Source organism: Falco punctatus (assembly GCF_963210335.1).
Source record: "Falco punctatus genome assembly, chromosome: 14".
Taxonomy (NCBI): Eukaryota; Metazoa; Chordata; class Aves; order Falconiformes; family Falconidae; genus Falco; species Falco punctatus.
The window spans coordinates 21414404-21440736 of record NC_137594.1 but is presented as its reverse complement, the minus strand read 5'-3'; the positions used below and the strand labels follow the sequence as shown (position 1 = coordinate 21440736).

Here is a 26333-nt window from a genome sequence, read left to right as displayed (position 1 = left end):
TTTTGTGAAGGTTTCTACAAGAGGGAGACATAAGAGGATGGAGAGACAGCAGACAGAAAACTTTAGACGTACCTGAAGGAACACTAAGTGCCTGTTCCAGGGAAGGGGTTGGGTTAACTGCTGGGTCACCTCAGTGGCAAACAATTCATAGCAATTAAAAGTTTCCACCCCTGTCTACCTTGCCAATACAAGAAAGCCAGCACCATAATCCAGACAGCTGCTTTGTACAAGCACTGTTCTTCTACAAGAGCAGCAGCAGCAGGCCTTCCATAACCATCTCTTCAAAACCTGATGCAGTCTTTTCTACAAGCTAGAAAGCTGTCCAAGTAGCAGCACGGCCCTGAGACTTGAACAGAGGGGACCAAGTGGAACATATACCACTAAACAATATGGGGACACACCCCTGGGAACTGAGCACAGATTATTGATGGTGCTGCAGGGAAGAGAGAGCAAGCCCCATCTCACATCCGAGAAGAATTACAAGATGACAACGGGCATGTTTTTATAGGTAGTGCTACTAACACACAACACTCATATAGCTTGTGAAGCTATACAAACACAACTTTCCTCTAGAAAAAAACAACTAGTTTTAAACTAATAGAGTCAGTAATATTACTCTAATAATATTACGTTATCCCTAAATGTCTATCAACAACTCAGCAAGCACTGGGCATCTGAAAAGATGAGGGGTAGAAAATTTTCAAGATGCGCAAGCCTCAAAACATTCCTGCCCACCTCTGTCTTTTCAGTATCTCATACTTCAGAGGTTCATTTTCAGTATGTAAAGGTTAACAAATATAAAACAACAAGGGAACGCAAGACTTGCCTATTTATCTTTTTTAAAAAAAATCCAAACCACATTAGTACTTCTGGATAGCCAAATCATATTATAAAATGCAGGATTTCAACATTCTGGCACCAAGCCAACATTTTAATGGACATTCAAACACTAACTAAGGAAATGGTTGTGCATTAAGCCTACCAATAAGTCAACAATCAATACTTAAGTATTACAGTAAAAATACAATCCACCCTTTATAACTGCCTCTAGCCTCATCCTTCTTTGTCAAGCTCAACTCTAAAGAAAAAAATAGTCTTGAAGCAAGAAATGAAGTACATACTATTTCACAGCCACCAAACGTTTATCTTAAAGTCTAGACCTAATTGGCCCTCTGGATTGTACAGATTAATAAATATCCCGCCCCTCAACCCCCCCTCCCCCCCAACTGTACTGACAGGGCAGAAAAGTCAGGAATAAAGAGGACAGAAGTTCAGACACAAAATTAGTCAAGCAGGTCAATAGGAGAGAGCTGCAAAATAAAGCAACCTCAAACAGCTAAGCTCCAAAACCTGGTTCCAACTTTATCTCCAAAAAGCATCTCAGTCAAAGAAAACAAGAAAGAATCACATCAAAGCATACTAATGCGGGGGTTTTAACCCAATTAATAGATTTTAATTGTCTGCACAGCATCACTCCTGTATGACCCCTCTCGATATAGTCTATCATTTGATCAAATGAAGCCAAAGGCAAGCTCTGCAGAGTACGAGATTTGGACAGCCTCTGGAAAGTGTGAACATCAGGCAGTATTGCTCCACAACGGAACAAATGCTTAAGACCTAGTTAACTCTGGCTTCCCATTCTGAGCCACGGCCGTAATGCTGAGCTACTGCTAGATTTCTGAACAGCGGAAAGACCCCATGGTTTATGGGCACTTGGAGCAGCTGCGTACGTCCACAGAAAGGTTCAGTGTAAGCCTGATTTTCAGGAAGAAACGGTCGCAGCCATTGATCCAATCCTGCAAAGCCTGAATGTAAAAACAGGAGGACAAAGCCAATCAAATTGATCATTTTTATCTCCACAGCCTAGTAAGCACAGTACTGACATGGAACTTCATCACGGAACCGTTAAGCCAGCGTAATAGCTTGGGTAAACAAGCCAACTAAATTCTCCATTTTCTTCTCAGAGTCTGCAAATACACAGAGGGAAACAGAGAATGATTGTTTCAGAAATCCCTCCACAGATCCCTTACGTTATTTGCTAAAACTATCTTGCATCACTGGGGTTTCAGCTATAAACAAGCACACAGCAAGGCTGGGAATGTGGACAGACTTTTTGCTGGTATTTTGAACTTGGGGCATCAAAGACCTCTAGGTTGAGCTCTGCAAAGGACCCAGCGCTGCAAGTCTAGCGGCCAAGGAGCACAAATACCTCGGTCCACACAGAACACAGAGCAGCTGGCAGGTGCATGATCCAAGCCCAGCAGCTCGGTACGTGTCCAGCAATAGGCCAGACGTCTGATCATTACATTTTGCTATTTCATCTCTCTCTACAACAGGCACGTCCTAAATAATCCATCTCAAGCAAAAGTCATCACACTACAAAATACTGCTGCATAAAATGATTATATTGGGTAGCAGGCAGTAGCAGTCTTGGCTGATGTTTTAGCCTATGACTCTAATCAACAGCCAGCTCAAGGGCTTTTGCGTGGCCACAATTCCAGCTCAGGGCAGCAACTAACAGCAGTCTTAGCACCATTTCAGCTCAGAGAAGTTGAAATCTCCAGCCCAGACTGGTGACAGCCACTGCAGGTGTCTTTACAGTAGAAGGGTCATTTCAGCAGAGCTGCCAGGGGATGGGTGCTTGCAGCACAGCTTCAGTCTCTCGCTTCAGGTGGGGAAAGGAATGCTGCTGACAGCCAGTGTAATACAAGGGTAGCCGAGGGCTGTGCTGCTCAGCGCTGCCAAACCAGAAACTTCTGATTGAGAGAATTATTTACTTACTATTTTTTTAAAAAGGATTGGTATCTGAGGGGGAAAAGGTGGAGGCCAATTAAATGCTGTTGTGTCCTGATGCGTACTGTGAACAATAAAAAGATGCCTGAGGAAACAGTAAAATGGACAACATCCATACACGCTTCCGCTACAGAATCTCACAATCTTGTGAGTGTCAGTGGTAAATGCAACTTTTATTTCTCAGGTGAAGAAATTGATGCATGGGAAGGCATTTCTTGAGCTCAAAGTCAAGCATGAAAACCATGACAAAAACTGGATCAAAATCCAGCTTTCCCAATTTCCTGTGCTGAAAAACAGCTGCTGCAGAAGGCTGTTTTCTAAGTAAATATACCCATCATGGGGTGCCAGTCAGGCAAGGATCCAAAAATTCAAGGGTCAGGTGCTATTCAATATTTGAATCAGTGCAATAAAACACTGCATAAATATTTTAACTGGCACTCCTGCTCCAAAATACTCTTGGAACGTATTTCAGCCACTTGCTTTCAAAGTTTATAACAGACATTCCCTTCTTCCTTCTGTCCTGTGGAACCTCTGAGAAAACCCCATTCCCTGCTCATCCACAGCACATCTGACAGCACTTTGCTGGTTTGTTTTGAATGTGCTGCTTTCGGTCAGCAAGTACAAATGGATAAAACTAAAGCGCTGAAATTCTATATCCTTGGCTCTTTATGAGGCCTTGTTCTAAATTCTCCTCAACAAAGAAAAAAAACCCCACAATACAAAACTCCAGAACACTCTCCATTTTAATATCTCATTTATAACCACTGGCTTCAAAAGCTAAATGCCTGGGTTCCATTGTAGCTGTTCTCACAACACGTACTATAAAATAAGACACAATTTGTCATTACACTTCCAAACTATGGAGGAGATAACGTTTGCTTAGATCTGCATGTAAATCTCAAGAAGTCAAAGTACAGTGGCAAATGCATTTTGATATTCCATATGCAATTGAATCCCTTAATTGGTTTGGCTTGACACAGAAAAAAAAGTATCATGCCAGTCACTAATGAAGTTACAACTGTGAGATTGTAGGGCAACATTACCTGTGCTGCCCTGACCAGCCCGTACTTCTAAACTCTGCAACATTCAGTGAGACAGAAATTGCTGTAAATGGAGGCAAAAGCTATGCAGATGTGCTCTGCCAATACCCCACCTGGCTGCACACTAACAATTCCATCCATTGAACTGCAGCTCTGCTAGACATTCCAGTCCCGAGATCTCCACAGTTACACTCAATACTGATTAGCAGAACCTGCTCCTATTTCAGCCTTCACTTCCCTGTGCTTCTATGACCTAGACCTGTCAGTGTAATTGTGCTCCAAAACAGCTCGTTTCTCTCAAAAATAAAGTCTAAAGCTCTGTTAAAAAGATATTTCAGTAACTGTTACATTCTAAGAATCACTAAGTTTTGTTGTAATAAACATACTGAACTACTGACCACAGAGATTTGACATGGCAGAGTTTTTGCTTCTCCTACTGGTAGCAATAGCTTGTTCAGCAGATGCTCCTAGTAGCACCTACGCAAGTCCTGCAAGAGATGAATAGCAAAACCCAACAAAACCCCAAACCAAATGTAAAAACCAAGGGATGAAACACAGTTCCTCCTTCTTCCTAAAACTACAGTTTTAGTTTTGCTGGGCTACCTGAAGTAACAGGCAACTAAATCTTTGGTATTAATGCAAAAGCAAATTCTGATGATCCCACTGATAAGATTACTCCATCAGAAGGTACCACCGTGTATCAAAAGGCACTGCTTTCATACAAACAGTTTGAAGAGTAGCACTGCACTTGAATCATTCACATTCATGATGGCCCTGGAAAAGGGAGTCCAAAGGAATCAGCTGTGAGACTGTCAGTCTGAGTAAACAAGATTTAGGCTGTGAGGCTGTGCCCATCAATGAAAGCTGAAATTATTACTACACTGAACTGCTTTCACAAATAGTACTACAAAGGCCAGTACTTCAGCCTTTCTAATCTGGCACTACTCAGTGCCGTCAGCCTTACTCTAAGCAGCGTTACTGTGTGACCACGTGGAGGTCTCTCTCCATCAAAGGAAGAGGTTGCCATTCCTGGTGCTCACTCCGGATTTGTTCTGGAAGTGCCACGTTCATTTTTTAAGATAATTATCCAATACTACAAAGCAAGGCCAAGATATGGTGCTATAACTGTAGCAAAGAGTTGTTTCAAGATGGGGGAAAAAAATCATGGAGTAAAATAGTTCAGTAAGCTCGGGAGTTATGTTTAAACTCTGAGGTCCTACCTACCCTGCTCAAGAACAAAAGCCTCCATGAATGCACGCATTAAACAGAACCCCTCTGCTTCTCAAGGCAGTGCATTAACTACACATTCAGCTTACAAAAATAAATTGCAACACTTGCTGAAAAATAAATTGTGAAAAAACAAAAAGCCCTTTTATTTAGTCACACGTGACAGCAATTCAATTTCACTGTCTACTGCATGCATTTTATATAAGGCAGATATGACTGTATCCTGTACCTGATAGTTTTCAATTTATCACTCTGGAACTTCAGTTAGAAAAAGGATGAAATGAAGCAAGCCATTGCCTTTGACACTAGAAAAAAAAGCCTCACTAATGCAAAGGCACAGCCAGCCTGGCTATCTACATGGCCAGCTCTTCAGTGGCATGTACAACCAGATTATAGCTCTTGCACCAGATGCGTTGCAGAAGTGAGCCTCTACCCGTTTACCATGCTTGAAGTCAATTAATCAGCATATAAAATAGTGCCAGTTAAAACCATTTCCATTTTAAGTGGTGACCATTCTTCTCCTGCTTCAGCATCTGACTCTAATTTCAGAGTTTCCATGGGTCATATAAAGTATCGGAGAAAAATTCTGTTTCAAGAAACCAGTTAAACACTTGCAAACTGAGATACACGTGGCCACAGACCAGGCAAAAAATATCTCCTGCACAGTATATTCATGTAAAGGGTATAGACTTCAGAGACACAGGCAAAAAGCTTATACCATCTCCCTTGGTGTGAGATGGCCATAGCCATCAAGCAAGACAAACACCAGATCTGTGTATCTCAGTACCAGGGTGTGTTCCTTCCTGTAGATGACAGCAACCAGGGGTGCTAAAGGCAAAAGGATCTACCTCAGGTGTCTGCATAAAATCAATGGATTTAGAAACTCCTCCGAGGTGGCAAGATGAACCTTCTCTGGATCCACAGGGGCACTTCCCACATGCAACATGTTCTGCTGAGCCATCTCTGCAACAACATGAGTCTTTGCATTGCACTTCCCACCTTCCTCTCGGAATCTGTGGTTTCAAGCTATGTTTGTTGCCAGGATGCATTGCTAATGCATAATATATTGGCTGGAAATTAGTATTTCATCTTGCAGAGAGAAAATGTTACAGGCACTTCTTAGGAAGCAATGAATGCAGAAGAGTTTGAGGACAAAACCCTGCCACACAAACAAAGCAAACCTATAACCAAGGTAAGATAGATCTATTGAGACAAACAACTAAATCCTGCCCCTTGAGACAGACTGCAGATTCAATCCCCTGATGCTCATTTTACTGCAGGAAGGAGATCTGTTCTGCTACAAAAGGCCATTATTCCTCCACAAAGTTTAGCTTGCATATTTATTATAGGGATAATTCCCAACTGAAAAGCAAGACTTGTTTCTTTTTTCCTGGTGATGCTTTGAAAAAAGCATGCCATTTCTGGCATTCCTAGAAATGGATGGATTCACATGCAACATTTCCTCCACAAACCCAGCACCTCTAAGTATCAGCAAGAACCATCCAGCCTTCAAAACAAGCCCTGCATTCTTTTCACACTGAGGACTGCCCTGCTGACTCAGGGGACCTACCGTAAACCAAAGTGCAGGAGAAGGCCTAGAGGTTCCTAGCTGCCTTCCAACAGCTTTTGAAATGACAGAGCATAACACACTTTACATGCTGGAGAACCTCCTCCAAAAGAAACTGCAAAAGGCTTAGACAAAGCAAGGAAAAAGCAAAAGAAATACAGTAATCCAGAGAAGAAGCAAAGGAGTTAACTCTGCTATGGTGACTAACACTAATATAACTGAGTGACAAGTTACAGATCAACTCTTAGCCAAAGATTTCACACAACTAGTTCCCAGCTCAGCTGCCCTGCATTCCAGCAACAAGTCAAAGGGGGTGTCCGGCTTGAGTGCCTACTTCCATAATTCACTAAATTTTAAGTTTTTAAAACATTGAGAAGACGCAAAGTTTTTCCTTGGGGGGGGGTGGGGGTGGAGGAATCAATCAAGCGGACATTGGAAAAGGTAGAGAATAAGGCATCTAAGGGTACAAAACCACAGACAAACAACAAAACATTAAGCATAGCACATTAACTAATTACGTAAAGCACTATCATGCACTTCATCGAGCAAATATAAAGCAAAAACATTAACCTCAAGACAAACAGCAAAACAAAAATAAGAGAAGCGATATTGATTCACTGTATCTGTTGAGTAATCAAGCTTCTTACCATTAGAAATGAGCTGCGAATTTTCTGGATAAGCCATCTTTAACCTTGGAAAAATTAAATAAAGCTGGACAGGGACTAAGAAGAGAAATATAGCAGGGTTAGCTCTATGAAAAAAAACACAACAGAGTACAAGGTCCAAATGTGTAATTCCACAGCCAGGGGAGTCTCTGCACCCAGTTTCCACCATTTAGCTTTCACTAGGACCTCAGGATGGGCATAGTCTCATTTAGTCAACACAATGGTGGGTCTTTTGACTACTGAATTAGTGCTTATTTCAGATTCATTAAAGCCTTTAAGTTTTTGTATCTACTTAACAGACAGAGTAAAAGGATTTAAACATGCCATTTTGTGTTACAAGCCTTGAGGCAGGAGAGGAAAGAAATAATGAATGTTTCAGAGTTACTATATGGTAACCATAGCAGGCAAAATCAATTACTGCTGAGAGGATTTGGAGATAACATGCAGGTTCCCACTCATCTATTTGAAATGTGGTTTGCTCCCCCCTCACTTCCTCCCCCACTTCTCTTCAGAAATGTCTTTTCTCATACATTAGAATCTGGCCTGAAGAATCCTACTGACTTGCAAACATTATTTAGAGATAAGGATTTGTCATGATACTGTACGGTATCCCCACCTGTGCACTCCCACTTATCAAAAGATGAAAATCAAATCTTCACAGATTACTACTTCTGCCTTTCACACTGAGTTTGGATACACTGAACTTTATTATCAGAGAAACCAAACAACGATGTGGCTTTATCAAGAACACCATGTAAGCTGGACAGCCACCCTCAAAAGAAAACCTGCAGGACAGAATTGGGGAACCAGCAAAAGCATGTATACCCCCCTCTCATGATGTGAGACAGGAACACTTTCAGGATAGATAAAAAAGAAACAATTTAGAGCTGGTACTTCAAAGGTCTGTGAAATAAGCGATCTAGAAAGGGCAGATCCAGAAATTCAGATCATACAGGTCTGAACAAGGAAAGGATGTCTGTTTAAATGATGCCAAGCTCAAAACCAATAAAAGGAAATAAATTTTAACACAATCTGTAATTGAATTGAGGAACCTTACTACCACAGGAAGATGGTAAAGCCAAAAACATAATGGGATTAAAAACTGACTCAGTATGTAAATGGATATTGACAGTATCTAGAGCAGTGTTTAACACCAAAATTGTGAAAAGAATTATTATGCCTCACGCTTCAGGGTTTTAACCAATCTCTAACCACTAGAGAACAGGCTGAAGCCTAATAAAGCAAGCGGGTATCTCCACAAACATCTTTGTCAGTGTTTCTCCTCTGAATTACCCAGTGCTGGTCATAAGCACATAAAGGCAACTGAATAGATGCGTCCCAAATCCAATCTAATAAATCAACAATGACAAATTTAGTTTCAGCTAATCCCACATCTCTGATTGAAGTCTAGGATAGCAAATTGAACCCTTCAAAAAGGTTTAATAAAGCTGCTGAAATTGAAACTAAGTACTGATGTGTTTACCAGTCTTTCCTCTCACCGGCCTTTGGAACAGCACTCGCATAACACTGGCAAACTGCCTTCTTGCTCCTGCAAAAATACCGCAAGTTAGGAAACCTCTCCGCCCTTCCCCACCTCCACCCCACTACAAACACTGAAGATACCACATAATCCAGAAATTGGTGCTTCAAAAGGACAGTCCACAGAGACTTGCACTGCAGGCACAGAAGTTAGCAACATGCTATATTTTATTCTCCATAAACTTATCTTAAAACTAAGTCTCTCCAACCTTCTCGAGCCATTTTGACCAAGCAACAATTAAGCATGCTGTTCCAATTAAATTTAAAAAGTAATCTATTAATTGTGGCTCAAAATGCTGCATAAGCAGATCCTTTCTGGTGGAAGCACCATGCATCTTGCATGCTTGCTGAGATACAAATAACGGAATGGTATAGAAAATTTTCAACACATCTTCCTCAGCTTCTTTCAGTCACTTCCATGTGCGTGGAAAACCAACATGAGACATTTCACAATATCTGCTTTTTGTTTAAACAGGAGTTTAATGATTTTGCTCAAAGTAAGTAAATAACCCTCTTGCACCCAAAATATTCTCAAAGCACAGAGGTGAGTGAAGAGTGGGCAGGAGCTAATAAATTAATCTGAAGTAAGAAAGCAAAGGAAATAAATAAAACTGGAGTGGGGAAGGGAGAAGAGTGGAAGAAAGATGAGAAATAAAGGACAGGAAACAGAAAGGAGGCAGCGAGAACAGAAGTTGTGCCAAAAATCTAAATGAGTGAAGCAAATGCATGTGTCCTTAGTTCCACCTCAAAAGGCTGCAACTTTCTTTCAGGAGCATATCTTGGCAGGAATAAGAATTCATTTTGACTTCAAAAAGGAAAGTTAAAAAACATCCATACACACAACCCAAACATTTCTTCTGCAAACTGCCAAATTTTCAGGCTGACGTTTTGCATGGGGAAGCTTAAGTACATCCACAGTTTGATGCCCAGGCATTGGTAAAGTTTACACACTTATTAGTGACTATTTTAAACCAAAGCCTGATAATGCCTAGGATTAAGATTTTGGATGTGGAGTCAAACAGACTAATTACTACAGCGGAGAGGAGGGCATGCACAACAATATACCTGTGGCCTTTCCCAGACTGCTAAATTACGCACATGGCTTAGTAATAAACCCTGGTGGAATTCATCAGTGGAGTAACACTTTCAAGAAGCCTGAGTAAATTAGGGGGGCTTGAAAGGAGGGGAGGGAGTTGAGAGCTGCAGCAGCTGCTGGGTTTTCTAATAGATTTGATGAACAGCCTCGCTGGAAAGAAAGTGCCCAGAATTTTATGCAGTTTGTGACCACACGAGTTCGGTGAGATAGTCTGGCCTGCTCACATTACAAACTTCCCTTGTGAAAGAGTGATTTGTTTTGTACAGCTCATAGCACCATGAGGTTCAGAAAGATGCTCAAAACAATGCTTAAGTAATGAAGACACTAGCAAAGAACGCTGCAAAAACAATAGCTCAGGAGAAAGGTTAACAAACCCACCTCTTTGTATAGGTCAGTTCCAAGCTACTCTGTCCTATTTCAGAAAAGCTTGCAAAATATCAGAATTATTTTTTTCTTATTACAGTTGGGAATTTTTCTCTATTTCTCCTTTTCAGAAATAAGAACTGAAAAGCCATATTAACTTAAATAGGTAACTGTTCAGTTTCCAGTCCCAAGTCTACAGCTTAAATCCATTAACCCACCACAATACTGGGATGGAAAGCTTCTGCCATCTGTGGAAAGTCCCCACAACCAGACCTCTGCATGGCTATGAGCAGCAATTCCCAAAGCCTAACGTCTCTGTTTCCAGTTTCAGAGAGGCACCAGAAAGACATACCATGATCCACTCAGGAAAGAATTATATTACTTCAAAAATAGATACATTAGAAAGACCAAAAAAACAAAACAAAATTCCAAACTGTGGTCTTATGCTGTTACCATCCAAAATGCTGTTAATATTTTAGAAACCTAATTTAACTTCTTAATTTGTTTTCCTCCTTAAATGCAACAAAGATTAATTAGGTTCACTTCTGCATATAAGCAGTTCCACTGATAAAGGTCTGTAGGGCTGTGCTGGAATTTTATTCCAGAGCTATAATCAAGGTACTGGAAATCTCCAAATCATCTCCTGTGAAATCTACGTTTTTTTCACAATGGTTTCAAAGTTGATGGAAATATCAGTATCTTACAAAACAAAAAGTAGTGCTTTACAAAAGCTACATTTGACCCTTAAACAAACAGACCCACCTCTTTAGCCTAAGTAATTGCTCTATCACATGATATGTGGAGGTGGCAAATTGCCAGGTTGCAAGAATTTGCATCTCAGCATTATTTCTTCTCATCAATCTGTATTACCACAGAGATTAAACCATTCTACTAAATTTTTCCAGCACCATGAAAACACTAATGCCCATAGTTCATTTGCACATGCTGAGCACACACTGTCTAGGTCAGTAGTCAATACAAGACCTCAGCGAGCACTAAATTAATGGGATGGTGTGACATTACGAGGTACCGCATTGCCAGAAGTGCCATCCCCCTGGTAAAATGCAACATAGACCCTGGAAGTCATTAATGAAACCACAGTACTTCTTGCAATAGTAACATTGCTCCAAGCAGGGTCTTGGTGAAATTCTGACTCTGAAAAATCACATCCCACCAGCCAGGGTTCGCTCTAGAGTTTCAGCTACACATGGTGTTTTAAAGGGTCCTGCAATGATACTGAGAGAAGCAAAGACGTCTACACCTTAGCACAGGAGAAACTACATTTAGGGTACGTGAGCTCCAAACTGCCATTTATACCATTATCTGCCCCTTCACAGGGGTAGGAGTTAACATTCAACTAGAAATTGCAACAATTTTCACAAGGCAGAGCTATGCAGCATAAGGAAGAAAAAAAAAGGGAGGGGGAGAGTGAAGTCAAAAGTTACAACTCAAAACCTGGTCTGTTTTAAAATGTTTATGATAGATACTTCAAAGATGTTTATTAGAAGTCTACAGTCGTACCTATTTGAGATGCAAAGAACATATCTGGATTAAGCAGACAGGAAATATAAAGTGTGCCAGGACATAGCAGAATTTAAATAGATCAATAAACATAGCTACTAGAACAAGAGTTCTCAATTTTTCCATCTCATGACCTTGCATTAGCATAAAGTTTTGAAATGTCCCTTTCATACTCTCTTGTTTACCCACGATGAAAGAGAAAGGCAGATCATGTCTCCTCCCTCCCTGCTCCTAACCCCTCAGGGGTTAGGAATCCATGATCAGAACCACGATGAACTGGAAGATCACCACATAATTACTCCCGTTAGCATGCAACCAAACAAACAAAAGAAATCTGAAATCATTCAGTATCACAGCATTTACTGAGTGACTAATCTGGCCAACCAACAAAGCCCCACAGAGTATTCTACATTGTGTGCCATGGTTTGGGTTTTTGGAGGTTGCATGTGTTTGTTTTTAAAGGTTAATAAGGCCAGGGTAATTTAAAACGGCACTACTAAATCATGCTATTCAAGCAGTAACAAAAACCTGAGAAAACTGCTGCTTAGGTGTAAGCTAAGCATGTGAGAGAAACAAGTGACAAGCAAAAACATAACACCCAAAACCCCCAAATATATTCCCAATGTTTCGGGCTTCTCTCCTCTTCCCACCCCCGCTTTCTTTTTAATACAGTGTTATTCATCACCTACCTGATGCCAAAAGGAGGTTTTTTGGGGTTTTGTGAAATAGAGGAGCCCACACCCTTAAACCCCAGTCCCATCCCAGTCTACACACACCTTGGCTTTTCCCAGGGCATTCTCTGATCAGCACAGGCCTTGGGCGGCTGGGGACCAACCTGTCGGCTCAGAGGGCCCTGGGCAGCTATCAGTGTCAGGCAGCCCACCAACCCCCCGCTGCCTCACCAAGCCTGCACGCTGCAGAAGCCCTTGCAACTCTCATCACCCAGCAGACAGCCACAGACAGGCTGCAGTTTTCCTTTCGAAGAGGTTAATGTCTCCATTCTGTAACAACTGTACATGCAAACATGTCGGAGATGAGGATGTTTCTGTAATATATATTTCTAAGGTCCACATCCCTTAACTCCATTTGCTGTATGTCAAAATACTCATTCCACATCACTGCTTTCTTCAAATGTGTTAAAACTGCCTCTGGCCACATTTAATTACCAGGATATTTATATTCCTGATTTACATGCCTAAATGTGTACATTAAGGGTCAAATCCTGAATGAAATCAATGAGACTACCTAGGCAAAGACGACAGCAGGCTTTGATGCTAGCATGCATGAGTAATGGGAGGGGGGAAAAAATTACTTCTGAGAACCTTTGCAAAGAGCTTTTGAAGAATTCACAACTATTACCGCAAATATTCTTTATTCGGATCACAGCTGTACAAAGAAACCAAGAGCTAACAACCAACCCTGAAAAAACAAGGTAGAAGGTTGTCCTCTTGCATTCACTGCCCTAGCTCTGCAACAGTTAAAAGGTCCCCACAGCTGTGCTGGCATCATCGATTAGGGTGAACAAGGAAGCGACAGAAAAATAAAGCCACCTTAATTTCAAGCTCCATTAGAACTGAAGGACTTGCGGAGGGGAAGAAATCAATGTTTGGCAAATGGGAAAGGACAAAATCTGCAAAAGGGAAAACGCATTTTCAGGCTAAGCTAATGCAAACAATGGATGGTGAATAGCACTTGAGGTTGCCCCTTTAAGGTTGTGTCAGCATTTCCATTTATAAACTCTGATTTTAGTTACACTCTAGTAGATTACCACAGGCTTTGGAATTATTCTAGCAGATACCACAAAGTATATCACAAATGTAATATAAAATAGCAGTAAGAGCTCAGTGGTTGAATAATGCACCCTTTCGGTACCTGATGTCAGAGTAAGCTTTTTTAAATTATGAGTCACAAGCGTACATACACATAAACAACACACAGTGCTGGGGCGAGCATCCTGGGACCCAGCTTCTACCAACACTAAAACAGAAATCAAAGCTGCCTTTGATACACAGGCTGTTTACAGTACTCTGAAAAACTTGAAGACATCCCAGATACTTAATTTCAGCCTGCTTTAGTTGCCACTTGAACCGATTTCAGTCTAATCTTTTGCCCTCATTTAGATAAAAGCTTGTGCTTCTGCATCTGGACCTCCAGAGAGCTACTCAGTCAATACTCTGAACATCCACACCCAGAAATCAAAACCAAACCCTGGTATGCAACCTTCAATTTCAGTTCTGCCTAGATCAGAAGGGCAAGGTGAAACTGTTGTACAACTGAGACAATTCAACAAAATTTTCCTTCAGCATAATGGAGCCACGACTTCAGCAGATAAGCAATGTATGCAAGGAGAGCTCATGTCTGTTTCTAGCATTCATTTCACAAATCTGCACAAAGCTGGACCAAGCCTTCAAAGCAAGAGCAACACCATTTCTTGAAGTTACCACTACGACTTCGCACTTAAGACATTTCAAAACAAGCGTACAGGGGAGCTAAAGCTACTATTAAGTCAATGTGGCTTGTTCAAAACACAAAGCACACAGTAAACATAACATATACTGTAATCAAACTATCTTAGTTGGTATACATCAGGCCTGCATCCTGCAACTAACTCCTACCAGGTACGCCAAACAAGTTTACTACAGCATCATCCAACCTCTCTGACACCCGTACATAAACCAAACAGCACACGTGCAAGAGCCAGGTCCCTGCTCACATGGTACAATAGTGCAGCCGTCCCATATAATAATTTCTCCTCTGGCTGCCATTACTGCGACCTGACGGAAGTCAGCCATGACTATGCTTGCTAGAAGAGGATATCATAGTTTCGGAATCTTTGGGAGACTGAAGAAATGCCTTTTCTGACCAGTGTCAATATCCTGTTTATCCACATACACCCCAGCTTTGGGATACCAGCTTGCACGATCAAACCTTACCTGGGATTTCTAAAAGCCACAAAGAAAAAAACCATGTATTTATGTGCTAAATATGTTATCAAGAACATCAAGAATCTCTTGACTGCCACATTCAACTTCAAAAAGCTTTTGCCAAAATAGGACTTTTTGACAATTTTGAAACATCTTGATCTTTATAAACTCTTGACATAGGAACTGTTATGAACTGGATTTGCTGCAAGAAGTGTTCATTGTGTTACATATAACTTAAGAACACAATATTTGAAATGAGAGAGGAAAAATACAGATTCCTGTAATTTAATGGCAAGCCTAGAAAATCTTTTTCATATTTTTCCCGGCCTACTGCTCTAGTGGGAGACATTTCCTGGACTCACAACCCTTTTATGTGCAAGCAATCTACATTTTACAACTGATAAATAATTCAGATAATTAATTGAGCTGCAATTTGGTGCGCTTCTTTTTAGTCAGCACTATAGAGTACCATTTAAAAGAGGTACTGTACAGAAAGCCCCTCTTGCTTGTTAACCCAAGCTGAGGCTTCTATTAAGGTGAACTCCTAGATTCTCCTAACGCTTTCTGAATGCCTCACATCAGCGTCCTGGGACTTCATGCCCTAGGATGCTCCCCTCCAATTCTTCTTGCTGTGTTTTACTCTCTATATAAAAAACCAGGATGTTTTCTGGAATTCTTCCTAAGTTGCTCCTCGTGCTTTGGACCTCTGGCCCAAAATAAATACAACAAGCTTGATGAAGCCTTATAAAACTAATTAGTGAGGAAGGATGCAAACAAATCCCAACAAACATCAGAAGGTATAAGAAAAAGTAATGTAGGAAGAAGCTTTTGTAGCACATCTTTAGCTAAAGCATCAAATAATTTTAAGACCTACTTGGTTAACAGCTAATTAGAGCACAATTAGCAGTGTGTAACATGAAGGTCCTCTTATGTAACTAACAACAAAAACTTAATAAAACTACTCTGAAAGGATAAGAACCTGTTGTTGATGACCACATACCAGAACCTACAGATGAGTGTAGAGATTTGTCCATATTCTAAGCAAGTTACTTTCAGATAACAGACCATCATCATCAGCCAGACAGCTTGAGATGTGACTGCAGATATCCTCAGACAGAGCCAAGGATAATGTTCTGCAAAACAACATAAAAATCCTTGCACCTCTTAACTGCCAAACAAACAGGGACAAAACATTGCAAACTGACACTTTGCTCACGTGCCTGCAAGATGATCTAAAATGGAACACCTTGCTGTGCTTCCCACTGCAAACTGGTTCTCGCTAATTTACTATGAATGCTTTCTACATGCCCTGAAGAACATTTAAGATTCAAAGCACGCATGTATTAGGCCTCAGACATGAGTAGTCAGAGTTAAATTAAAGTGATCACTGATTAAATCACCAGTGCTAATCATGATTCAAAACAGAAAGTGGGGAACTTTGATTTCAATGATTAATCTTAATCCTGTTTTTCATTTGTACTTTTTAGCTGTTTTGCTAAAGGAAGGGCTGAATCTCATTGGCCAATTTGGCCATTTAAACACACTGATTTGCAATTAGTCACTCTTTTTATGCTAGATTTGAAGCTTTTCCTAAACAGGAGGATACAATTCTATCTATAGTCACAATATACATTTATTTTAAAAGCACAGCATTTATTGAGAATCTTAAACATTTTTATTAAGCTTGAAAGCATGAATAAGAATCATCTTATTTACTAGATGACACACACACTCTTACACATGTGCTTCATGTCAAGCTCCACTAGGATGGACTAGAATCCTATGGGAAATAGGCCATATAAAAGTGTTCAGTCCATTAAAATGCCTTACATGAAAAAAAAAGCATCCAGGCTGTATTTCAAAATGTTTGCATTTCAAATTGTCTCTACAAGACCAAAGAGATCATTAACTTTAATAGCAAAAAGACAGACTGAAAATGATGGCTAGACACAGAGGCATTTCAGCACCTGAACATGCAAAAAGACCAACATTTAAGAAACTTTCAAGAATGCCTACACAAGTTAAGTACCCAGTTCCCACGGAAATCACCTAGAGTTGAAATCAGTGGGTCTCAGATACCAAATTTGTTTAAGTATGGCCGAAGATATCTTGATTTCAGGTGGCAAAGTATTTAAAGAAAAAAAAAAAATCTCCTCCCGCATCCCTCAAGCTTTTTGCATTAAGAAACCACATCTGTCATTTTGTTTAAAAAATAAATGTGCTTATTTTTATGTAAATAATTTTTAGTAGTTTATGTCAACTGCCATGAATTCAAACTTAAACACTTTTTTTTTAAGAAATAAACACAGTCTAATGAAAAACATTCAAGTATTGACATGGATCACAAAAAAATATACCAAAATGAGAAAATATACTGAGAAGATCAAATAAGGCTTGAGATCTGCTATAATTAAGAAGAAAGCCTTCACATTTTGGCTAGGTAACCAGTAAAATAAAATAAGATGTATCACGCAGTCCTATCTGTTTTTTCAGATGCCACAAATTGAGATCCAATGAGCCAAGAGCTCTGCTGCTTCTGGGCTTGAGAATCTACAGTAAGATTGCTCTTGGAGCAGAAAGGAAAAACACCAGAAATCAAAGAGAATTAACAGCAGTAGTAAACCTAAAGCAAAAAACAGAAAAAAAAGGAAGAGTTCTTAAAAAAAAAAAATCTAGACAGAATGGGGTCAAGGAAGACACGTACCAAGTTTAACATCACCAATTAGAAATACAACAACATCAGAAATTGGAACAAAGGAATAAAATGAAAAGACAGAAAGTGAACAATGCCAGTGGTTTAGAGCTCTCACTCTAAGATTATGCAGTAGATAAAAGTCTCCAGAGTGCACTAATTTTTAGTGAAAGAGAGGGGGAAATCATCTGGGGAGGGTGAGAGAAGATGTCCAAGTTTGCCAGGAATTGCCAGAAGGTGAAGAAGTACAAAGGCCCAAGAAGAAATCCCATCTTCAAGAAACACACTAGATGCTCTGAGGATATGTTGGAGACATCCTCCAAGAGGACAGAAGGCAGCCCCAACACAGAGGAGTAAGGCCTGCACTCCAAGTAAACACCTCTTTGCCTCGGGCCTCAGGGTACACACATAACCTACTGGAAAGGCTCTGGGCCTTTCAGGATAGGGGATAAGTACACCTGCCTGAAGCCAGGAGACCACAGGGCTCCTAACACTAGAATCAGATCAGATTAAGGGCCCGTTGACCCAAACCAGACAGCTTAAATAAAACATACCATTAGGGGTAACTTGACACACCTCCAATCCCTCCCTTTCCCTTCTGAAGTTGAGTAGTTTAGGGCCTACTACTTTGCAAAAAAGAAGAGCTTACAACTCTTTTGACCCTCCTAATTTAGCCATCTGACAGCAAGGAGAATATAAACTTCAAAATGATTAACCAGTAATTCAGATTGTTACCTTCAATGCAACCCAATCCCATAACCCAGCTCTTAACTGAGTAATGAATACTGCAGACTATTTCATCACGAAGATGTTCTACAAGGGCAGGTAACCATGATAAAGCAAAAATAGATGGGTCACTCTAATTTCTAAGACAACTGGGGAGATTACCTACAGGAAAACGTCCAAGATTATATCACACCGGTAAAGCATATGAAACATGGCAAAGTCCACAAAGACAAAGTTATGTCATCTGAGATACAGTGAAAGAAAAGCTATCCCCTCTTTCGCATGTTGACTTAAATGCCGCCCTATTCTAACATCTCAAAATTGCCAAGTAGTCCCACATGTGTTCTTCCAATCAGACATTAAAAAAAAAGATCTCAAAACTTTAAGGGAGAGATATCCCTGTGCAATTCAGGCTTGCAAAACCAACAAAGATGGGTCCACAAAGGCAGTAAGCACATACCTAGCTCCTCTTGACTTCAGCAAGAGTTTGGAACTTAAAAGTATTTCTGCTGATCTGGTACTTCATGCAGCTTCTGATGGCCAATTCAAACATCTTTCACCACTGAAAGCAGCATCTCTCCTCTCTACTTCCTCTAGCCAGTAAATTAAGTGCAGAGCAAGAGTATTTCCACAACAGTCTTAGAAGAGCTTTGAACCACAACACAGGAATGGCAGTTACAAGGGCTGGGTAATTCACATGTCAGAAAAACCCTACCTGGATGTCAGTGTCCTTCACAGGTTCAAGAGGCTCAAATGTAGTGGCTGCACTTAGACTCTCTAGTCGCTGAGAAATGTGAGATATATCAAGCCCTCTAGACCCCAGAAGAACAGACCTACAAGGAAGAAATCATACAGGTATGAAATTAGTATTGAACAGACAGAACTCTGTGTACAGACAGTGCTCCCAGCTGTGTTACGAAAACAAAAAAACCCACACAAACAACCTCAGCCCTGCTGAACTCTTTTCTGCTGTTCCATTGCAGTACTGCACAGCTGCCAAGTCCTTCCAGATAGAAAAGTTCTATAGCATGTTGGTAAATGTCTTCAGCAGCGGCCAGAACAAGGTACTGCACTTTTTGGCTTTAGTGCCCAAAATCATGAACAGTAGCTCCTCAGATATTTTTACTATATCGTTTTTTTCCCGAAGTAGAAGTGTGGGGGGAGAGAACACGGAACACCTCTGCAGTGACTCCGTTTCTCCCAATCACACCCTCCTGGCAAGACACCCCATGTGTTAGAAACAAACCCCATAAACAGCTTCTACCCTCTGTGCAGTTTCCAGTGTCAGTGCTCTGTACTTACGCCTTAACATCTGCAGTCTCCTGGGAAGTGCGGGTCAGAGTACGGGAACGCAGGCGCTCCCCTGCCTGCTGGATCTCCTGCAGGTTGCGTTCTACATGAGGGAGCTCAGAGATACCTTCTGTCTCAGCTGCAAGCTGTTCTGCCTGCTGGAGAAGCTCTCCAAAGCCTTCAGTATCCATCTCTGTTGCAGGTTTCACTCAAGATGCACAGAAACCTTCAGAGAAAAGAGAAAACACTTGCTCAGCTATAAGCCATTTCTGTCCCTAGGAAAGCATAGGCAGACCAGCAAGAGAGGGTCTTCTACAACAGCATACTCTTCTGCCCGTCCTCCCCAAGCGCTGAACATCAAGGGAATACTTTCAAGTGTCTCAGGGAGCTTTGCCTTGCACAACTATGTTCTCAAGGTAGATCTATGGACTCATCAGAAATGGGGTGCAGATACCATACGACAGTTGATATATTGCCTTGATACAAAGGAGAGCAAAAGCAGAAAATTCCCTGTGAGGAATTTGGTGTTTATTTGACTATAAGCTACTTGTATACACATAGGTACAAGCAGTTTGGAGTTGGACTCAATGATCCTTGTGGGTCCCTTCCAACTCAAGATATTTTATGATTCTGTTTTCATACATTATAAATGGCAACAAATCCATATGCATGCATAGGTATATATGAGGGCTGAAAACACATAATGTATAAACATGAGGTTGAATTAACAGCCAAACAGATGAGTGTATACATGTATGCAGACAGCCATCTACTAAGATGTGTTAATCCATACATCATTAACCCCCAAAGTCAAGAAAAGTAAGTACATGTTGTTCCAATGTGGAAGACTTGTCTAACTTCAATGCACGCAGAAAGTTTTACCAGTGTTTGTGAGAATTACTTGCACCAAACAAATGAGAGAATAGTTAAAGAAACTGCAGAGCATAAGGCAAGGGCTGTAACAGATGAGGACGTTAGTGCATTGTGCAGTTCTGATTCAGAACAGAGCCCTTTATTTTTACAGAAAGGACAAAAATGTACATGCTTGGGATCAATATAGAAAACAACATGGAGCTACAGTGGTGTCCACATTCATGAAATATGAAACTCAAACCCTCAATTTCACACACCAAATCAATGATTTGCAGCTAAAAGAGCTGCATGCTAAGCACACCTGGCACCTCTGTAAAGCCACAGGAGAAGGTAACAGAAATCTAGTCTTGCTGAATGGTGCTACAGACATGGGAATCTCCAGCACAATCTCTTTCTCTCATAGCATTTGCACCCTAATCTAGAGTGCCTGGGATCAAATAAGACAAACCAGATCTCAAGCATGAAAACAGGTCTTTATCATTTACTCAAAAATAAAATCAATGGAGACTCTCTGGTTCAAGGGAGCCCACCACAAAGAAAACAGGGCATTTACAAGCCAAAAATAGACTGCAATTCAAGTATTTATTGGTACCCCTCAACCATACCAAAGCAATTTAATAGTACAATTTTAATATTCCTCATGTTCTCAGCCTCAGCACCATTCCCAAGTACAACTACCAGCAGCAACAGCACTGCTTTTGTCTGTCTGGACAAATGATTTAAAAGCACTGCATGATGATTCATTCAGACATATGCAATTAGAAAGAGAAACTGATCCCTACTGCCTGGGTGCCAGGACAAACCCCGACAGCCAGCATCCAGGAATGGAGAATTTCGCAAGCGCTCCCCACCCACTTCTGGAAAGCTGGGAGCTACTGGGCGAGGCAGCAATCATATTTACCCTGACTTGTTAATCAGGTGAGATAGCAGAGACTGGATTTGTTTGAACAGATTAGCATGTCACCGAGATGGAGGGAAGCAGGGAGGTGTGTGGAAATAAGCAGTTTCACGCCCTGCAATGCAGTACAGAACATCTTTCCAGCATTTACTTGCGATAACTTGGGGGGGGAGGGGTAAGAGGTGGAGAAAAAAGCTGGGAGCATAAGGCGGCACTAACTTCTCAGCACTGAAAGCAAAAGCATGGAGAATTAGCGCACTATAAAACTGCTCCCAAACCTGCACGTTTTTTGCCATAGACTCCACGTCAATACCATATAAGGTCTGTCCCATATATTTGCTGATGTAGGACAACTGCAATAACTCTGTGGGATTGAACCGAATTCAGCAAATACAGAATAAACCATAAACCAGTTATTTCAGAGCAAGTTAAACTACCTGTGATTATAACCAAGCAGTGGAAATGACAGCTCAGAACTTATGTAGAAAGCCAACACTAAAAAGCTTTTCTAAGCAACAGAATTCAAACGGACTGACTAACAGCACGAACAACTTTGTCTCCACCCTGACAGAATTTACTGCATTCAAGAGACTGCAGTCTGACTCTTAATGCTGCTGTGCAAGATGGAAACTGCTACCACAGTAACGAGCAGAGCGATGGCAGATTTTCATGTCTGGCTGGGGAAGGAGCAACAACTGACACCTAAGGGAAAGAAAATACATCAGAAATTATACTAACTTCAGTGAAACCAGATCAACCTTGGGCTAAAAGCCAGGACTGAAAAGGCTCTTCTGTAAAACAACTTTGATGACTTATCAATAGAAGCTGCTACATTAGACTACTATTCCATTAAACCCCAGTTTAATGTTGGGGAAACATTTAAAACCACAAATAAATGCTATATATTGTACAAGTTGACTGGATTTAAGCCAAAAAGAAACTAAAAAAGATGATAGGTTTCTTAAGTCTATTCAGACTTATTATAAATGATGATATATTACCTAAAAAGCCCGAAAAACTCCTCAAAAGCACTACAAATCTATCCAGTTAAGAACACTGTAGCTACTATATTCCAAATATGACCACGATAAACATCTTCTGTACTAGCTTCAGAAGGATGCAAAAGCAAAAAACTCAAATGTGTGCACAAGCATCTATTGTACTTCACATATTGACGAGCTTAGTGTCATCTTATTAGCTTTGAGAAACAGACTACAAAACTTAAGATTTTTCCAGTGCTTTGGAAAAAAAAAAAAGAAAAAAAAAGGAAAGGAGGAAGACATCACAGAGGAGAAGGAAAGCCTCACCCTCTACATTCAGAATAAATGATGGGCCAGTACAGTTCCACTAGTTGCAGAGACTCCAGAATAGGAAATGAAGAAGAAATCCAGAGTTGCCTTCTCACAGAGGCTCCCACCCTCCCACCCCAGAGTGTTCAAGAGACCCAGTCTGACAAGTCGGGATCAGCGGCTTTTGGAAGGATGACAGAAGAGCACACTAGTAAGAGAAAGCAGATGACTCTTTACTTGCTGCAGCCGAGATCCAAGGCAACAGTGCTTTTTTCATAGGCTCCAAGCCTGCACTGCTACAGATAGCATAGCAGCTTCTGTCTACTAAGCTAAACATGAATACGTAAAAGGCCCATTCTGCAGGCCTGGGGAATTTGGTATGAACAGCAGTAATAGCACCTAGCTCTCTCACGGCACTTCGCATAAGCGGACATCCAGATATTTCAAAGAGGAAGACAGCCACATAATCCCCATGTTACAGACAGGGGAACAGATTAAGAAATGCAGAGATGGAAAACAAAGAGCTGGTGGCCGAATTGTTGTTTGTTTGTAAAGGAAACACAATGACAATGTACAGGATATCAGTGAAGACACTGAAATAAGTTGCCTTCTAAGGATGCAGCTGCTCTGTCACTGAGCTTTTTAAGAGCAGGACAGGCATAGAGCAGAAATGGTGTACACCTACTGACCCCTCACCAGGAGCACAGACACATCATTGGGGTCAACTCTTGAGGTCTCTTCCTACCTTATTTTCCACGTTCCACAAGTGGAAGTGACCAAGTACAACCCAAGTATCTGCTGTGCATTTTCAGCAACTCACCTTCTAAAATGTAAAGCACAATAATAAATGTTTAATCAAACCTAGCAAAGGGAAAACTTCCATACCCTAGCTACACTAAAAACATGAGATCAGGATAGGCCAGCTTAAAAACAAACACCTAAAAGCTCTAAGCTATAGTTGGTACTCCATCTGGTACAACAGCCCGTTCCCCCAGCAACAAAGGGCTGATGCAGGAAAAACCTGAATAGGCCACACAACGATCTTCCAAACGTATTGTTTCTTCTGCCACCCACCAATTAATCCTCCCCTGCTTCCCATAAAGACTTTCAGTCCTGTGTGTTTTGGTTTTTTGTCTCATCTGTAGGTAGACATGCAGAAGTCCAATCTTTTTATGACCTTAAAAGGCTGTTACAGTATGTATGTTTAACAAAAACGTTTTATCAAAGTTTTAAAGGCAAAAACATTCAGTTATTTGCTCTTGCACTCTAAGAAAGAACAGGGGCACGAGAATCTTCTCTGCCCTGTTCTGTGATTTAACCTGGAATGGAATAGTAGCCATTTTACATTATTTCTTCTGACATATATTGTAACGCATTTGTCAACACTGCCTTTCATCTACCATCTGACTTTGTAGTTCCTCACAGTGGTCTCAAGCCCCCACTGTCCCGAATAACTGACCTGGCTGGCAGTTTTGCCATCTTACCACTCTCCCCCTTTCCTAAACACTTAGTACTTAAATTTAAGCACCAGACTCTCATCCAACTCAGCAGGGCACTAACTTTCACAGGGCAGCAAACTGACCTTCATTAAATTAAAGAGAATTTAGTTTGATATTTGAAATTCCTTATGTGAAAGTCTAGATCCTCCCCCCTCACTGAATTTCCTGTGATATCATCACCACAGGAACACTCTGGATTTAGATTACAGAAACATGTTTATTCCTCAAGCAATTTTTAAGCTTTTCATTTGTAAGCCCCTAGAAGTTTTCCCAAGAAGTAGGAAACCCTTTTAGAGACACAACATAAATGAACAGCAGTAAACCACAGAGGAACCGGCTTTCTTGTCACCCTTAGTTCTCTGTGACCTAACTACTGTCCCATAAGACAACAGAACCAAACTGAAGGAGGGGGGAAGCAGCCCTCACTTGCACTTTAACTCAACCCTTTCCACTCATTGTTAATATATTCTGGGTTAGAATACTGTTGGGACACAGACGGCACCCAGCACCACACAGTAGTTTAGTTAAATACCAATACCCAGTGCATGTACAGTTTTAACACAATGTTTTAACTCAAGTTTTAACACAAATGCAGTTCAATATCGCATTACAGAAGTCGACTGTTGCCTGCAGTTGCAACCAAACAGCGGGAGCATACACTTTAAGATGATGACTCTGGGAAAATCAAAACCATACACAGAGTGAACTTTGCCTAGGAGGGACTGTCAAACAGCATTCTTTAGGTTCACAAACAGAGTTCTGCATCTGAGATGCTCTGTAAGAAACCCTTACAGCCATTTTCACCTGTTTTGCATGAGAAGCCAGCCCTGCTGTTGGTAGGAAGGACCTGAGACCCTGAGTAGGGGAAAAGAGCTAATCATCATTCTCATTCAAGGATAGTCTGAAGGGTCCACATCAAGCATTTAAAGATAGCTACCTTGTACTGCATCACAGTTACTGATCTGAAAAACACAAGCCCTGAGCATCATCTATAGTTTACCTTCTGCATTCCAAAGTTTTCTATATCCTGCCATGCACATATGAAAGCAATGCTTGGCAACTACGAGGTCACAAACGTGCTGCAAAACAGAAGTTGAGCAAGGGACAGCATAAAAAAAACTGTGCCTTTCATGATCTCCCACCACCACCAGGTACCTGGCAGCAGGTGCTCTTCCCCCCATCAGAAGCCAACCAGTAACCCCACCGTGGCAGGGAATGACCTCCACACACGGAGAGACGCCAGATCACACGCTTACACAGACAGGCTATCCTGGTACCTCCCCATTCAAACGAGCTTCTGCTTCCTGAGGCACCAACACGGCACCTCGGTTAAACGATAGGCTCCCCTTTTACAGCTAGGCTTTGCACTGCAGACCAGCACAAACCAGCTCGGATGAAGAGACTGCTCCTCGCACGTATAAGGCCAGCCCCGCTGCCTTAAAGCGGGTTATTTTTCGGGCAGAGATACACAGCAACCCCCGACGAGCCACAGGAAGGCCCACGGGGAGGCCTGCGAGTGCTCCCCGCCAGCCTCCCGCCGCAGTGGCCTGCGCTGCGGCTGAGGAGCTCGCCAACGACCGCGCCGCGGCCCGGGGCTGGTCGTGCCCTGCCTCCCTGAGGGGGCTCTCCTCAGAGGAGGCCTCTCCTCAGAGGAGGCCTCGCCGGAGCCCTCCGCCGCAAGGGCGGCCCGGCGGCCAAGGAGAGGAAGCCCCGGGCCGGGGGAGGCTGCCGAGGGCTCAGGACCCGGCAGGGGGAGGCCAGGATGCCCGCACTGCCCACCGAAGGAGGGAGAGGCGGGAGGAAAAGCCATGACACGCCCGCGAGGCGCCCTCACCTGCCCGCCGCTCCAGCCGCCGCGCCTGCCGGCCCCGCGCCGCGGGCCCCTATTGGCCGCCTTCACGCCTTTCTCCGTGCTCCCATTGGCCGATCCGCTGCGCTTCCCCGCGCCTAGAGCTTCTATTGGTCTAGCCGCTCATCCCCGCCCACAGGCTCCCGCCCCCTCGAGACAACAACTTTATTGAGGCGCTCGGAGGAGGACATGGACAGAGTGTTGGGGGGGGCGGCAGCCGGAGGAGACCGCGGGTTCGAGGCTGCCCCCTGCCCCTCCGCCCCATGTGCTCAGTGCTGCGCACGCCGCACCGCGGCGAAATCACAAAAATAAAAAGAGAAATACAGAAATAAAGTGCATGGACTTTTTCCTCTTTGCCCTCCCTTTTCCTTCATAGCCACTGCTAACTCACGCTGATCAACCCCATCTGAGAGCTGTTTCCCTGGGAGGGAAAATGAGGGTAACAAATTAATCTGGCTTTTCCTCCTATGGAAGAATAAACC

At 42.0% G+C, this 26333-nt stretch overlaps 1 protein-coding gene across 4 annotated transcripts in view; it reads right to left on the bottom strand.

Moving 5' to 3' along the window:
- The window catches only part of NUP93 (nucleoporin 93), an 81876-nt gene extending 55977 nt beyond the window's left edge, over positions 1-25899 (bottom strand). For 2 of the 4 annotated variants that reach the window (XM_080410885.1, XM_080410888.1), the window contains exons 1-3: positions 25837-25899; positions 19456-19669; positions 18869-18986 (exon numbers count right to left, since the gene is read on the bottom strand). In XM_080410885.1, coding sequence (XP_080267011.1) covers positions 18869-18986; positions 19456-19634 — 297 coding nt within the window. In that variant the 5' untranslated portion in view covers positions 19635-19669; positions 25837-25899. Of the gene's footprint in view, positions 1-18868; positions 18987-19455; positions 19670-23248; positions 23970-25002; positions 25089-25836 lie in introns of those variants that run through there. The other 2 variants (XM_080410887.1, XM_080410886.1) reach the window with 2 other exon arrangements.
- Positions 25900-26333: the final 434 nt, after the last annotated feature.